Here is a 14243-nt window from a genome sequence, read left to right on the forward strand (position 1 = left end):
TCCTTGCTTTATCCCTACAGATAAACGGTGATAATGATGCCCTGAACTATGCTGCCCTGAAGTTCACCGACAAGAAGGGCACCAAGCCCATGAGACTGTGGAGAGAACAAACTGAACAGAGAGAGGAAGAAACCATCAACTCTGGTGTGAGTCATCAAGACAGAATGTGACATATGAGGGTTCTTCAATTAGCATCATTCTAAATTAAGCCCCACACCTCCTTTGAACTCCACTTTGATCTTGACAGAGGCAGTGTGAACTGACTATTATATAAATTTCTCATTTATTGTAGGATGTTATTGCAGGGGCCTAGTTTCGCCTAATATAAATGTATAAACATTCAGGTGCAGAGCATAATTGTCCAGCAAGTGTTAAAACTGATACAAGGATGATTTCAGAAGTCTCAAATCCTCATCAATAGTGGCTGAGGTTGACTGACTGGATACATTTGTTTTTGTAGAAGTGTACAACAAAATATATATAATGATTTTGCAAATGTCTGAATTCTTCCTTTTGATGATAATAGTTGATGGAACTCTGTAACCTGCCTTCATGTTTGTTTGAAATTTCAATAACTATGTTTTTATTTCCTAATTTAATGACTTGCCCAATTCTTACCACTTATTTGCACCAGGTATCAAAGGATCACATCTTTATTTTGTCAAGAAGGTGCCAAACTCACCAGAGTTCACTTCATCCTGAATGCTTGAACTGCCTTCTACAGACATGTAGTGAGAAATACAATGTAAACCCCTGTGTACGTCAAAGAGGACATATGTACCAGTAGTCTCAGCCACTGACCCAAATGATGAAAAAATACAGACCAGTAACTCTGACATTACATCATTTGAAGGGCTGCTCTAACTATGGTATGCCTCAGGACACATGTTAGATTGTAGTTTTTATTACATGTTTAATGCCTGTTCAGACAGCCAATAAAATCACTTAGTTCAGTGTTTCCTCCTACTTCATAATGATTAACCAATGAGTGTCATCATATAAAAGTTGCCTCATTGTCAGACCCACACACTATACAGTTCAGAAAGGAAATTATGATTATATATTGGACAATCTTATTGTTTTACGCCAATTTGGGTAAGTAAGACTTATTAATACGGTTTCTTTTGCTTTTTTATGTCATGGTCTTTTTCATCCATTTGAATGACTATGTAGTCTGAATAATGATAATAATGTATAAATCTGTACTATAACTTTGTCTGATTTATTTACTTTGTTTGTTTCACAGGTTGTGCACTTAACAAGGATGTAATCCAACCAGACCCTGTGATAGTTACACAACTGGGACAAAGTGTATCTCTCACTTGCTTTTGTCGATCTCATTTGATCAGAGTCTCTTGGTTCAAGCAAACTGTTGGACAGAAGCCTCTTCTCATGGCATCATCATTTTATCACACTCAAAATAGTTTTTATTCCAACAACTTTAACAAAGAATTTACTGAGACTAAACGTTTGAGTGTGAAGAGAGGATTTGACAGCTGTAACCTGACCATCTCCAAGACAGAGTCAGGGGACTCAGCTACATACTACTGTGTTAGTTTGTTAGCGAGGGAAGCCACATTTGGAGAAGGAACTGTTGTAATTGTCAAAGGTAACTTGAGTTTTTTTAAATGTTGGTACTGAAGTGCATTCATATAATGCTAAATTAATTAATCTAGCAGTAAAGAATGTACAAACCATGATCTTACTCACTCTCTTTAGACTCAGGGTCCAACCACATGTCTGTGCTCCAGCAGCCTGTGTTCGAATCAGCCAAGGCAGGAGACTCTGTAACTCTGAACTGTACAATACACACTAAGACCTGTGCAGGAGAACACAGTGTGTATTGGTTCAGACATGGCTCAGGAAAATCCCATCCAGGAATCATTTACACCCATGGAGAAAGGAGTGATCAGTGTGAGACGAGCAATGAGGCTGGGTCTCCTACACAGAGCTGTGTCTACAACCTCCCCAAGAGGAACCTCAGCCTCTCTGATGCTGGGACTTACTACTGTGCTGTGGCCTCATGTGGGGAGATACTGTTTGGGAATGGTACCAAGCTGGATGTTGAAGGTAAGTTGTGCATAACCAAAATACAGCACTACTTTTCTCTCAAATGGTTTGAAATATAGTAGATTTCAAATGATATAACTTTAATAGCTAACTTTTATGTCAAATGCATTGAGGAATAAATAAATATAGAAAATAATCAAGCCTTGTTTTTTAACTTTCAGACCTTTTGGGTGATCAGAGTAATCTTATTTTCCTCATCATTATATCTTGCCTGACAACTACTGTGATTCTGAGTGTGAGTGTCAACATTATCCTCTGTGTGAGAATGAAGAGGTCACGATGTGAACACTGTGCAGGTACAGTAAAAGTCTTCATACTAATAGTAATAATAGTTATAGATCATAAAGTAGGGTGAAGGCTCGCCCTCCTTTTACCACTTCCCTCTCTGGCCTACTTCATTTTGAAGCAGAAAATATGACATTCACAGCAGTATGTGTTTTTATTAGTAAACAAGAAAAGATTTCCAATATATTGAATGTTTTGACATTTGCCTTTTAGCAGGGACCCCTTTTCAACAAAGCCACTATGGGATTCCTCATTCCAACACCTCAGACCAACAGGTTAGCTGGATCAGTTCCACTGTGTCAAGAGTGGGTCTGAATAAGCAAAAGAGTACAGCATTAGATTTGACCGAGAGTCTGAATTGAGTGAGTCTATGTTTCATCCCCACAGCTCCACAGTGACGATGATGGCCTGAACTACGCTGCCCTGAAGTTCACTGACAAGAAGCGTACCAAGCCCAGGAGACAGAGGAGAGAACAGAGAGAGGAAGAAACGATCTACTCTGGTGTGTCATATAGACAGGATGTGGCAGTCCTCCAATCAGCATCATTTTAAGTTGAGCCCTACTGACCTCCACTTTGAGCTTGACTGTGTCTGTGTGACTTGGCTGTTTTGTACATTCCTCATTTGTTATAAAATGTAATAGTCGGTTCTAGCTGTAGAGACAGTCACTGCATTGGCATATTCTCCTAATAACGACATAGAATCACTCAGATGCAGAGCATAAGTGTCCAGCAAGTGTGAAATCTGACACTAGGATGGTTTCAGAAGTCTCAAATACTCACCAATAGTGGCTGAGGTAACTGACTGGATACATTTGTTTTGTAGAAGTGTACAACAAAATGTATATAATGATTTTGCAAATGTTTGAACTCTTCCCTTTGATGATAATAGTTGTAACATGGAACACTGTAACCTGCCTATATGCGTGTGATGGTTCAACATACATGATTTTATTTCATATGTTTAATGACTTGCCCAATTCTTACCATTAATCTTATGTTTGAATTTCTTCCAATTTGACATGAGTGTTTTGTGTACATCATTGACAAAAAAATGACAATTAAATCCATTTGAATCCCACTTTGTGTCACAGTGAAATGTGAAGAAACCCAACGTTAGTGTAGACTTTCTATAGGCACTGTATGTGCTACTAGTCTCAGACACCAACTCAAATGATGAAAAAATACAAAGCAGTAACTCTGACTTCATTTGAAGATACACCTTCTTGATAGCGTATGCATTTTTAGAGAGACGCAGTGATTCATCGATGAATACACGGGTGATTATGCAACTTCGGGCACTTTGGCCGTGCAAACTTTCAGAAATTAAAACTTATTCAAACACCATTTTACCAGTATTATATATAGGTAGCCATTTTTCCCACCTGTGTTTGTGGGATATTGCTTTGTGTTTGAGGATGTGCACCACTTCTTCACGTTTCGTTGTTGGTTTATTGTTTATGTTTAAAGTTTCACCGAAATAAAGATGTGGAACTTCAATCACGCTGCGCCTTGGTCCGCTCATTACGGCGATCGTGACACATACACAAATGTCATTTCCATCACGTCATTAAACATCAATTTCAGTTGAAAATGAAATATCATACAATTGATTTATAACGGATTTCTTATACATTTGTACATAAACTTGTATTGAATATTATTTAAAGTGATTTTCAAGGTTTTCCTAATATGAATAATTCAACATGACGCCTGAATGTATAAACTTGCCTTGGTGACAGCTGAAAACATTTATTTTCCATCCAACCTTTTGATGAGATTAACAACCATACGATTTCCATATCTAAATCAAATAAATGTATGTAAATTATACATAATATACTCATTTACCTCAAAATATTGGTTGTGATGGAAATTACAAGGTGTGGTGGAAATGACATCTATGTAAAAAATCGTATAAAAACAATATATTATTACAAACATTTTGAACAACAACCATTGATAAACATTTCAGACCTATACTGAGTTGTAGGCCCATCACTCACAAAGTGTACAGCAGTATCTGATGGGTAGAGCTCAAGGAAGTAGGCCAATGTTTTTGAGAGATGGGCCCAGATAACAGAGGGGTCATGCCGCATAGAAGAGCTCAGTGAGCAAAGTGAAACTGTATCATTTGTGGTATGTCCAACACAGGTGTGGAGGGTCACCTGCTTGTGAGAATCACCAAAGTGAACTGCCTGGATTTCACTGGTGTATTTACACAGGTAGTTCTCTGCAAAGTCAATATGCACAATGATCTCCTCTTTCCCCAGATTCTCTTAATTCTCTCAGTTGAGTATTCGAATGTTGTACACGTGTTTCCCCAACTTCTCTTTCAATCCTTTGGAGAAGTCCTCCAACAGAATTTGCAGTGTGCCACATACCTTTTCTTTTACTGTCAAATGCACAGGGAACTTCTCCATGTTTCCCTCTTTGTTTTGCTTTTCTCTCTCTTCAGCTTTGTTTTTCCACTCAAACCACTATGTCTTCTCACCAGCATCAAAGTCAGATGTTTTAAGCTCTTTTTGCTTGGCAAGGGGAGCACTCTCTATACATGCACTCTTTCTTCAGGATCTCACAGCACAAAGACTCAAAAAGTTTCTCACAGCACAACGACTCATTAAGGTTCTCAACGTTGCTGCAGCTGATCACTTTGTGATACTGTAGTTTGTCTGCCATGAACTGGAGGTTAGCGTGGGTTTTGCAGAGATGTGTCCCTATCCTGGACTGTTGGCTTGACAACCCAAAAAGGACGTGTTTTGCAGAATTCACAGTAGGAAATTTGAATTTCTGAATATTCCCTCTTAAACTTCTGATAAAGGTTCTGAATTGTGCCATTCAAGAAGTGCTTCTGCTTTATCTTCTTGTTCCTCGTTAGTGTGTCATTTTTCCCTGTTGTTGCTCTGCTGTTGTCATCACGTTCATAGAATCTAGTGATTTTCTCTTCTGTGGCAGTGCTAATTCTGTTACACTGATTTTTCCTGGAGTATTGAAGACTTGATGGCCTGTTTTCATTTGCCCTCATTGCTTTTGCTGAAAATCCAAATTCTCTGTTTGCGGCTTTGACCAGGCCATACTTTCTCAGGATGTTGCCTTTGAGCATTTTTGAAGCCACTTGTTTGTCTTTGGCACTGCACATTTTTTCATACTTTTGTTTTAACTCTGCAATGATGGCATTTTGAAACAATAAAATCCTTCTCAAGTTCTTCGGAGTTCCCTTCATTTGCTGTTCTGTCTTTGTCTTTGGGGAATCTTTGGGGAATCTTGTCTCTTCATTTTGTTCATCAGTCGATCATACCTTTTTTTTGTATTTTTCACTTTCCGTAAAGCATTAGCAAGTTTGACATTTGTCATACTAAGATCTCTGTATGCTTTTGAGCGACCTCTTCCAACCTTTTTCCTTCCAGTAAGTATTCAACTTCTCATTCATGTTGCAGACGATGAGGAAGGGGTACCAGTGTGTGCATCAGGGGTAGGTAAGTTAGGGGCAGGTATGTTAGCCTCATGTTCTGGCTACAAGTCATCTGGTGACTGATGTGGTGTGTTGGCTGATAGGTAGGTCTCCATTGCAACTGTTCTCTTTAAAGTCTGTCTTCTATTCCGTTGGTTATATTTCCATTGCCATCTCTTGTTTCTTTGTTCTTTCACTTCTCCCTTTTCTTTTTTCTTCCAGTATCTCTCCCTGTCTTTTTGCAGATGCTCCTGGTATCATATAGGTTTTTTTAAAATGTTGTTTCTATATGTCTGTGACCTCTGGGTTGTTTTATCTTCTACCGACTCAGAAACCCGGATCCGGGAGCACCCCCCACCCCCCCACCAGTAAAAAAGCTGAATAGCATAGCTAGCATAGCGTCACAAGTAAATACTAGCATCTAAATATCATTCAATCACAAGTCCAAGACACCAGATGAAAGATCCACTTCTTGTGAATCCAGCAATCATTTCTGATTTGTAAAATGTTTTACAGGGAAGACACAATATGTAAATCTATTAGCTAACCACGTTAGCAAAAGACACCATTTTTCTTTGTCCACCATTTTTTCTCTCCACCTGTAGCTATCACCAATTCGGCCAAATAAAGATATTGATAGCCACTAACCAAGAAAAAACCTCATCAGATGACAGTCTGATAACATATTTATTGTATAGGATAGGTTTTGTTAGAAAAATGTGCATATTTCAGGTAGAAATCATAGTTTACAATTGCACCCACCATCACAACTCGACTAGAATAAATACAGAGAGCAACGTGTATTACCTAATTACTAATCATAAAACATTTCTTAAAAATACACAGCGCACAGCAACGGAAAGACACAGATCTTGTGAATTCAGACAATATTTCAGATTTTCTAAGTGTTTTACAGCGAAAACACAATAAATCGTTATATTAGCATACCACATGTGCAAACGTTACCCGAGCATTGATTCAAGGCAAAAAGAGCGATAGCATTATCACCACCAAAATGTATTAATTTTTTCACTAACCTTCTCAGAATTCTTCCGATGACACTCCTGTAACATCATATTACAACATACATATAGAGTTTGTTCGAAAATGTGCATATTTAGCCACAAAAAAACGTGGTTATACAATGAGAATAGTAGCAAAATTGGCCTGAAAATGTCGGGCGCCATATTGGACAGTGATCTAGTCTAATGAATAAATATTCATAAACTTGACTAAAAAATACAGGGTGGACAGCTATTGAAAGACAAATTAGTTCTTAATGCAATCGCTGAATTACATTTTTTAAATTATCCTTACTGTGCAATACAGAGTGCGCCAAAGCGAAGCTACCCCAAAGAAAATGGCGGAATATGCGTTTAACATTTTTCTACAGAACAACGATTTATCATCATAAATAGTTCTTACTATGAGCTGATCTTCCATCAGAATCTTGGGCAATGTATCCTTTCTCCGGTCTAATCGTCTTTTGGTCGAAAGATGTCCTCTTGTCCCGTCGAAATGGCCACTAACGTTCGGCATGTACTAAAAAAGTGCCCAGCTCTTGGAAGTGCGTCACAAAGAAATGCCAGAAAATCGCACTAAACGGATATAAATTGCTATAAAACGGTTTAAATTAACTACCTTATGATGTTTTTAACACCTATAACGAGTAAAAACATGACCGGCGATATATTACTGGCTAAACCAAAGCTTGGAAAGAGGCCAGTCCGACGTCCATCGTGCGCCAAGCGCAGGGAAGAAAAGACATGTACTTCCGCTCTTTGGTCTTTTATACAGGCCCTGATTGCGCAATCGACTCCATTCAAATTGTCACCACTTACTGACATCTAGAGGAAGGCGTAGGCAGTGTTTGTATCCCCATAGCATTCACAGGGACATTAAAACTGACCTGGGACCAGAGGCCAAGATTTCTGAAATCTCACTCCCTGTCAGGAAAAGTGCTGTAGAATGAGTTCTGTTCCACTCAGAGACATAATTCCAACGGTTATAGAAACTAGAGAGTGTTTTCTATCCAATAATAATAATAATATGCATATTGTACGAGCAAGAATTGAGTACTAGGCAGTTTAATCTGGAGACCAATTTATGCTAAGTCGAAACAGCACCCCCTATATTCGCAAGAAGTTATGTGGCATCTTCTAAAAATAAAGACAAATACTACTTAGTTTTTAACTTGTGCACACCTTGGAGCATTTTCTAGATTCAATTAATTTAAAACATGATTAAATGAGCCTAAAGTTAAAAAAATGTTAAGTAAAAATGAATAAGATAATGGATTTGTGTCATTTCCACCACTTTGTCATTTCCACCACACATAAGTTTGTGATGGAAATGACTGTGACGGAAATTACATTTCTACAGTTTCTGGAGAAAATTGACAGACAGCTTAGCATGCTTTGATTAGTATTACAGCTAGCATATCGTTTACCTTAAATACATAAAATATTTTAAAAAAAATCAAAAGTTCTACCACAAATGAAAGAAATTATAGCCTGTTTGGAAATGACTGACAATTAGAATATTCTCTACACAAGCAATATTTACCTTGACTTTTCTTAAACTTCAGTACATCACATCTGGAACAACTGTCCACTGCAACCATGTGCTTCAGTGTCACAATGTTTCCAGGGTAACTAAATTAACATTCTCTTGAAAAAACTTTATTAAATGAAGAATTTGTCCTCAGTGGTGGAAATGACACCAGGACAGGTATATGTTGTGTAAAAAACAATATAAAGGGCATACGCACAATAAATATTGATATATATATTTAATTTAATTTATTATTTCTGTAGTACATACCATTATATAATGCGTAATTATAAATGTTTTCTCATAGAAAAACATAGAAGAAGCTTAGAATCTGGGTCAGGGACAAGGGCAAAATAGTGAAATTGAGGTATAAAATGCATTCAAAAAGTAGCTAAAATACTTGATAGAAAGGTGTTTAAAAAAGTATGGGGTGATTCCAGTGTGAACTTAACATACAAATATTTGTATTTGTTTTATTTGTATAAAATCCCCAAAATTGACCTGAGGACATGGAAGTGCCCTTAGTTGCATAATCACCCACATACTGTATCTGTATGTAAGGTGGGACATTTTTTCAGCCTCACTTCCTCTTCAAACAACCCATGGATCCAACCTAAAAGTTGTGCCTCCTGTGGTGCATGTAGATACACATTTCTGTCACTTCACTTTGTCTCTTGACCGTCATCTCAGTTGTTCTGTTACACCAGACCAGAGAGAGAGAAGTTGAAGGATGTTCATGTTGTGTTTAGTCCTTGTTATCATTCCAGTTTAACAACTTAAAGTACTATTGGTAATCCAAGGACTCTAATATTTCATATTTCATCAAGTCGAGTCACTCCAAGTGTCCTGGACATGCGCTTCAATCAAACAGAAGGCATGCTACATTTCGTTTTAATCCTGTATTGAACACAGATCATCCCGTCTTCAATTTTATCGATTATTAACGTTAAAAAATAGCTAAAGTTGTATTACAAAAGTAGTTTGACATTTTTTGGCAAGGTTTAGAGGTAACCTTTGAGATATTTTGTCGTCACGTTTGAGCAAGTTGGAACCTGTGTTTTTCTGGATCAAACGCACCAAATAAATGGACATTTTGGATATATATCGACGGAATTAATCGAACAAAAGGACCATTTGTGATGTTTATGGGACATATTGGAGTGCCAACAACAGAAGCTCGTCAAAGGTAAGGCATGAATTATATTTTTATTTCTGCGTTTTGTGTCGCGCCTGCAGGGTTAAAATATGCTTCTCTCTTTGTTTACTATTGTGCTATACTCAGATAATAGCATCGTATGCTTTTGCCGAAAAGCGTATTTCAAACCTGACATGTTGGCTGGATTCACAACCAGTGTAGCTTTAATTTGGTATCTTTCATGTGTGATTTAATGAAAGTTAGATTTTTATAGTAATTTTCATAGTAATTCATTTGAATATGGCGCTCTGCAATTTCTCAGGCTTTTTGCCAAGTGAGACAGTAGCGTCTTGCCTAAACTCAGATTTTTGGATATAAATATGAACTTTACCGAACAAAAAATACATGTATTGTGTAACATGAAGTCCTATGAGTGTCATCTGATGAAGATCATCAAAGGTTAGTGATTAATTTTATCTCTATTTCTGCTTTTTGTTACTGCTCTCTTTAGCTGGAAAAATGTCTGTCTTTTTCTGTGACTTGGCTCATACCTAACATAATCGTTTGGTGTGCTTTCGTCGTAAAACCTTTTTGAAATCGGACACTTTGGCTGGATTTACAACAAGTGTAGCTTTAAAATGGTGTAAAATACTTGTATGTTTGAGGAATTTAAATTATGGGATTTTTTGTTGTTGTTTTGAATTTGGCACCCTGCAGTTTCACTGGCTGTTGACGAGGTGGGACTCTACCGTCCCACAGACCCTAGAGAAGTTAAACTCTTAGACTATCGATACCGACAGAATAAGAACAAGTCTCTGATATGAATTACTAGTCTGCAGCTAGGAATTCGGTATCATTGAACGCGAAGACCGACAACCGCCAAAACATCTATTTTATAACGACATGAATGAATGTCACTCTGAACTATCCATTCTAACCGCGACAGAGAAAGAGAGAGGGCGGACAGGCTCTCCAACAGAAACAAACTTTTCAACAGAGATCCCGACGACACACTGAGCATAAATATATATATTGATTGCAGTTGTTCCCGAATGAGTGAGTGTTCATGTGCAAAGGATTAGCATTTCAATTGTTATAATTATCAACTTTGTATTGTTTCATCTCAGTTGACCCCCACTTCCCTTTGAGTCCACCAAGCCGTGATACCGGTTTATCCCACTAGGGAAACTCCGTTATCATTTCCTTGTAACTATCTACTGTTTGTTTATGCATTTCTGTGAATTACTTAGTTAGTAAATAAATGATTTAAGACAATTGATGTATGGATGACTCATAGTGAAGACTGGGTTCCTGCAGATAACCAACAATTTACGACGTTTGTAATGAAACTAACGTGAGGTAAAGAAGAATTCATTAATCAGAAGACTAATTGATCAGATATTAAAATATCTGAAAAGCTGTACTAGGAAAATTATAACTTTGCAATTTGAATATTTTCCTTGGTGCCCCGACTTCCTAGTTAATTACATTTGCTTGATTAGTTCATCACGAAATGCTAATTACAGAGAATCTTTGATAAAAACTAAAAGTCTTCAGTTAATGATAGTAAAGACACGACACTGTCTTCACACACCTCAGTGCATCTAAACCACAAACATCCATGTCACTAAGAGCACAACGCACTCTCTTCATGAGAAAAGCCCGAACTAAAAATAAACGTCATAGCTGAGTATATTTTGAAAAGAGCTGATATTGTTGAAAATATAATCCAAATATGACAACATACACATTGTCACTAAGAATATTTCACAAACAATACAGAATGTGAATATGCATATGTGCAGGTTGAAGTGCTGTGATTCAGTCAGGAGAGGCCTTGAGTTATTGGGAGTGCACGTTCCTACAGTCTTTTCATTTATTTAACCTTTATTTAACTAGACAAGTCAGTTAAGAACAAATTCTTATTTTCAATGACAGCCTAGGAACAGTGGGATAACTGCCTTGTTCAGGGGCAGAATGACAGATTTTTACCTTGTCAGCTCGGGGATCTGTCCTTGCAACCTTTCAGTTACTAGTCCAACACTCTAACCACTATGCTACATGCCGCCCCAAGTCTACTGCAGTCTAATTGATAATTACACTTTTCATACACAAAGAGCTTAAACCTAACACTACTTTCAATCTGTAAGAATAAAAAACTGTATATTCACAAAAAGAGAATATAATGATATAAAACAGTAAATATAGAAGACAATGTAATATAAAATAAATTAGGATCTATCAGCAGACACATGCCTCTTGTTCCCTATCTAATAATTCTTGCACTCAGCCTTTGTTCATTACCTCTGCCCAAATACAATGCACAAGCACCAAAAGTCAAGCGGTCTGAAACGTTCCGAATGCACTGGAACTGCTAATATATTTGTAGAAGCAATATTTACATTTTGATTCTAGATTATGTTCTAACTGCGGCACAATCCTCACCGATACACCTCGGGTCATCCAATGTTGGAGATACAGTAACTTTGCATTGGTTCAAAGACGAAAACATGGGAATTCAATTATTGGGGCACAAGCAAACATTGTGAGAATTTCCTCAAATCTTAGCAACCTTTAATAAGTATAACATTGATGAAATGTTTTACCATAAGTTTAAGGATAACCCTCGCTTCTCAGTGTAAAGCGGCAAAGGAATAGACCACCAAATGATCTCAGACATGCAGCTGTCTGATTCAGCAACATACTACTGTGCAAATGCTTATAACAACATGGTGCGCTTTGAAGATGAAGCCATTCTCATTGTAAAAGGTACAGAGAGAGTTCTTATTTTCAGAAAGTCTAAAATATGTATTTATAGATAAAGGGAGTAAAGCATAGCTAAATAAAAGCATCGCTAAATGAATGAATAATTGCGATAACCAAATGTACTGCCTCTTTTAGAATTTTCATAATGAGATGATATCATGATTCCACACGTGAGGCAGGAATGTTCTGGTTCAGTTGAATTCAACTCTACCCTACGAGATCCAGAGCCTGATGGTTTCCTGTTCTACCTGATCATTTATTGCACGCACCTGGGGTTCCAGGTCAAAATCAGTCACTAATTAGAGGTGAACGATGAAAAAAGCTAAGGAACTGACTTTAAGGTCCAGAGTTGAATTTGTGTTTCTAGATAATCAAAAGTGTTATTGACATGATGCTTCTTTTCAGGTTAAGAGTCCAACAGCAACACAGTTTTACAGCAGCCCGTGTCTGAGTCAGTCAATCTGTCTGTAAACAATTGTTGTAAAAATTACTTGTGTCATGCACAAAGTAGATGTCCTAACCGACTTGCCAAAACTATAGTTTGTTAACAAGAAATTTGTGGAGTGGTTGAATAATGAGTTTTAATGACTCCAACCTAAGTGTATGTAAACTTCCGACTTCAACTGTAATTGACATCTATCTTGCATAATATTAGTTTGAGGTCATTTTTGCCTATCTGGCAAGATAGATTATTACGAGTCACACATGTAGCTGATAATCGTTAAGTAAAACGTTTGCTTTGTGTAGATCTTGTTTCGTCAATTGTTGCCGTTGTCCTGGCTGGAAGAAGGTTCAGTGAATGGGGAGATACAGCATGAGGTAATACAGTAGGGGGAGTGCGAGTGCTTCTCAAATGTAATGTTTAATGCATTCTCCACACTCTCGTCCTCACAAGAACATACTCAAGAGAACGTCCTAGGAGAATCCACTTGGAGCATGAGAGTATGGAGCACAGTAGTATGCATATTGAGAAACACCCTATGCCTACCAGTTGATCGAATCACCTTTTACTCCATTGTTGAAGTGTTATTCAAATGGGTAGACTCTTTCCACACACGATAATCTCTTCAACGATGATGTCACTGTGTATGATATTTCTATTTCTCAAACAAATGGGTGTTAAACCTTCATATTTCTGTTTATGTGCTTCCTAAAAAATACAAGAGGTATTTTAGTATTATTCACAGATACTTTGAGGCATCTATATCCAACACTGGAATGGTTGTATTTTGGATAATGGCTAATATATTTGAATAAGTAATGTTTTTTTGTGTCTAGATCATGTTTATGTCTGTGTCACAGTCCCAGCCAGCCCTTTGTCTATAGTATCTGTCAAAGTTGGAGGCACAACAACTTTGCATTGTGTCAACTTCAACTGCATGTGATTTTTTTTTTCCATCTACATCTCTGATCAATTTTCTTTTTTTGTATTTTACAGTTGGTGCATTTACTATGGACAACCAGGTCTGGTGATAGTAACTCATCTGGGAGGTAGTGTGACTCTCACTTGCTTTTGTCCATCTAGGTTGATGACCTATGTTGCTTGGTTCAATCAGGCTGTTGGACAAACACCTTTACTCATGACATCATCACTTCACACCAATCAACATAGTTATTATACAACAACTTTATCAAGGACTTCCCTGGAAACTAAACACCTGAGTGTGAAGAGAGGAGTTGACAGCTTTAACCTAACCATCTCCAAGACAGAGTCAGGGGACTCAGCTACATACTATTGTAGAGTGCTTTATTCGTGAATGACAATGAATTTGGAGAAGGAACTCTTTTAGCTGTCAAAGGTAACTTAAATGGCTTCTTTCATTTCGGCACATGCGAGTGTTCATAAAATGCTAAATTAATTAATCTAGCAGGAAAATAGTGCAATTATCTTACTCATTCTCTTGTCAGAGACTATTGGGTCAGACATGGCTCAGGAGAATCCCATCCAGTAATCAACTACACCCATCAGTGTGATCAGTGTGAG

General features: G+C 37.5%; 1 protein-coding gene across 1 annotated transcript; it reads left to right on the forward strand.

Moving 5' to 3' along the window:
• Positions 1 to 1052: 1052 nt before the first annotated feature.
• Positions 1053 to 13789, forward strand: LOC120030264 (immunoglobulin alpha-2 heavy chain-like). The gene is made up of 4 exons (XM_038975607.1): positions 1053 to 1095; positions 1247 to 1609; positions 1720 to 2070; positions 13785 to 13789. The coding sequence occupies exons 1-4, from the start codon at positions 1053 to 1055 to the stop codon at positions 13787 to 13789; spliced, it is 762 nt and encodes a 253-aa protein (XP_038831535.1).
• Positions 13790 to 14243: the final 454 nt, after the last annotated feature.

The sequence above is a fragment of the Salvelinus namaycush genome, chromosome 36, assembly GCF_016432855.1.
Source record: "Salvelinus namaycush isolate Seneca chromosome 36, SaNama_1.0, whole genome shotgun sequence".
In the NCBI taxonomy this organism is placed as follows: Eukaryota; Metazoa; Chordata; class Actinopteri; order Salmoniformes; family Salmonidae; genus Salvelinus; species Salvelinus namaycush.

Bases quoted from the DNA above. Each gene is read 5' to 3' on its own strand.
- LOC120030264 (XM_038975607.1), top strand. From the start codon at position 1,053: ATGATTATATATTGGACAATCTTATTGTTTTACGCCAATTTGG. The intron at 1,096-1,246 runs GTAAGTAAGACT...TTTGTTTCACAG, and splicing joins ATTGTTTTACGCCAATTTGG to GTTGTGCACTTAACAAGGAT. The intron at 1,610-1,719 runs GTAACTTGAGTT...CACTCTCTTTAG, and splicing joins AACTGTTGTAATTGTCAAAG to ACTCAGGGTCCAACCACATG.